Source organism: Echinococcus granulosus (assembly GCF_000524195.1).
Source record: "Echinococcus granulosus chromosome Unknown EG_S00322, whole genome shotgun sequence".
Lineage (NCBI taxonomy): Eukaryota > Metazoa > Platyhelminthes > Cestoda > Cyclophyllidea > Taeniidae > Echinococcus > Echinococcus granulosus.
This window is the reverse complement of record NW_020170702.1, coordinates 11016-12552: the sequence shown is the minus strand read 5'-3', so window position 1 is coordinate 12552 and position 1537 is coordinate 11016. Positions and strand designations below refer to the sequence as shown.

The following is a 1537-nucleotide window of genomic DNA, read 5'->3' as shown; positions in this document are numbered from 1 at the left end:
TGATTCAGGCAGCCTGTAGTGTTTAAGCGATTTCTAACTTAATAGCATCGAAAATTCCGATAGAAGGGCTGGACATGAGTAGGTGATTTGGCAGTACAATGCACTTTGATGTGCGTATTCTGCACGACTTTGGTCTGAGGGCGCTACCCTTGTTGTACGGCTTGAAGGTGATCAAAACTAAGTGTCGAATGTTAGATGAATGACTGAAGCTGGATGTAGCCTATTTCCTTATGAAAACTAGCCACTCCGACGTGAACTCTCTTAATGAGCACTATGAGAAACTCAAGAATCAGAATGAGGTCCGTATATTGAGTTTTCCAATCAATTCAATCGGCAATATCCTAATAGTAACTTTTTCCTGAATATACTGTCAGTTCTTGATAGGGCCTCGAAGAAGTTTGAACGGATTGCGCACTACCTGTAAATCACTCACGCTCCAACGCATTTCATTTGTAATTTGGAGGTGATAGACATTTTTTATGAGGGAGGGGGAGTAGGAGCGTTTAAAGGCGCTGAAGTATCGCATGATGCCCTGGCGCGGTTCTCAACGCACAAACCGGGCAGACACCCTGTGGGTACTCTTCTTCCACTTAAATCTATTTAAGTAGCTATAATTGCTTATGTGTGCGTCCATCGTCCTTCCTGCTTGCTAGAGCACAAGGTATTTTTTTAGCAAGGGTGCCTATGAAATTAAACCTTACAATTGTGATCTTTGCTGTTATAATTTTAATAAAAACCATCTGGTCCAAATTGGGCGACATAAATTTGCTTGAAGGAAGTTCCAGTTGGACTGCTTCAATGTCAGGTACTGCTCTCCTCCAAATGATTCATATGCAAGGATTGTTACATTAAGACATGTACTTTTTCCCTAGACAGTTTCTCGTAGAGATTAGGAAATTCCCGTAATGTGTCGTGTCTGTAAGTAAATTGAATTGGTAACTTTATCAAAGCAATGTGCTTCCATCAATTTAAGAGGTGTGAGCGCAACTGCATTGAACGCGAGGACGTGCTTTGTGGAGCCAGAGACCGGTGTTGTCAAACCCATTGATTAGCCAGTGACGTCTGCAGAGATGAAAAGCGACCTTCTGTGCAGTGAGTACATTATTGTTATCCGACACCTCTCAAGTCAACATTAACTTCAATTTCCAAAGATCACGATAAACACGAACAAGATTTTATTCCCTAATGTTGGTATTATTAAAACCATTAATAATGAAATTGTTGCATTCAGTCGACGTTGTCTTCACAACTGGTTGTAGCCCATTCCAAATTGTTCAAATATGTTGCGAAGGTGAACTCCCACGTGTCAGTATTCTAGTCAAGATTATTCTTCCGGGTCCCTACCATGGTCAATAACTGCGGTTTCTCGCAATAGCGAGAATGTAGCACTGAGCGTAGTTATCTAACTTATTAGCTGTTTAAAGAAATCCGTACCTGTCGCAACTTGTTGAGTGGATCAAGTGTCCTTGAGTGTGTGGCACTTACCACTTTCCTATTCTGAAGCCTCTTTTTACAAAATGTCGTTTAAGTCTGATGA

General features: G+C 41.2%; 1 protein-coding gene across 1 annotated transcript in view; it reads left to right on the top strand. All coding sequences in view use genetic code 11, as the record gives it.

Annotated features, from left to right (window-relative positions):
• Positions 1-852, top strand: part of EGR_10995 (hypothetical protein) — a gene marked incomplete at both ends in the record, with an annotated part of 5005 nt that extends 4153 nt beyond the window's left edge. The window contains one exon of the mRNA XM_024500244.1: positions 606-852. Coding sequence (XP_024345346.1) covers positions 606-852 — 247 coding nt within the window. The remainder of the gene's footprint in view (positions 1-605) is intronic.
• Positions 853-1537: the final 685 nt, after the last annotated feature.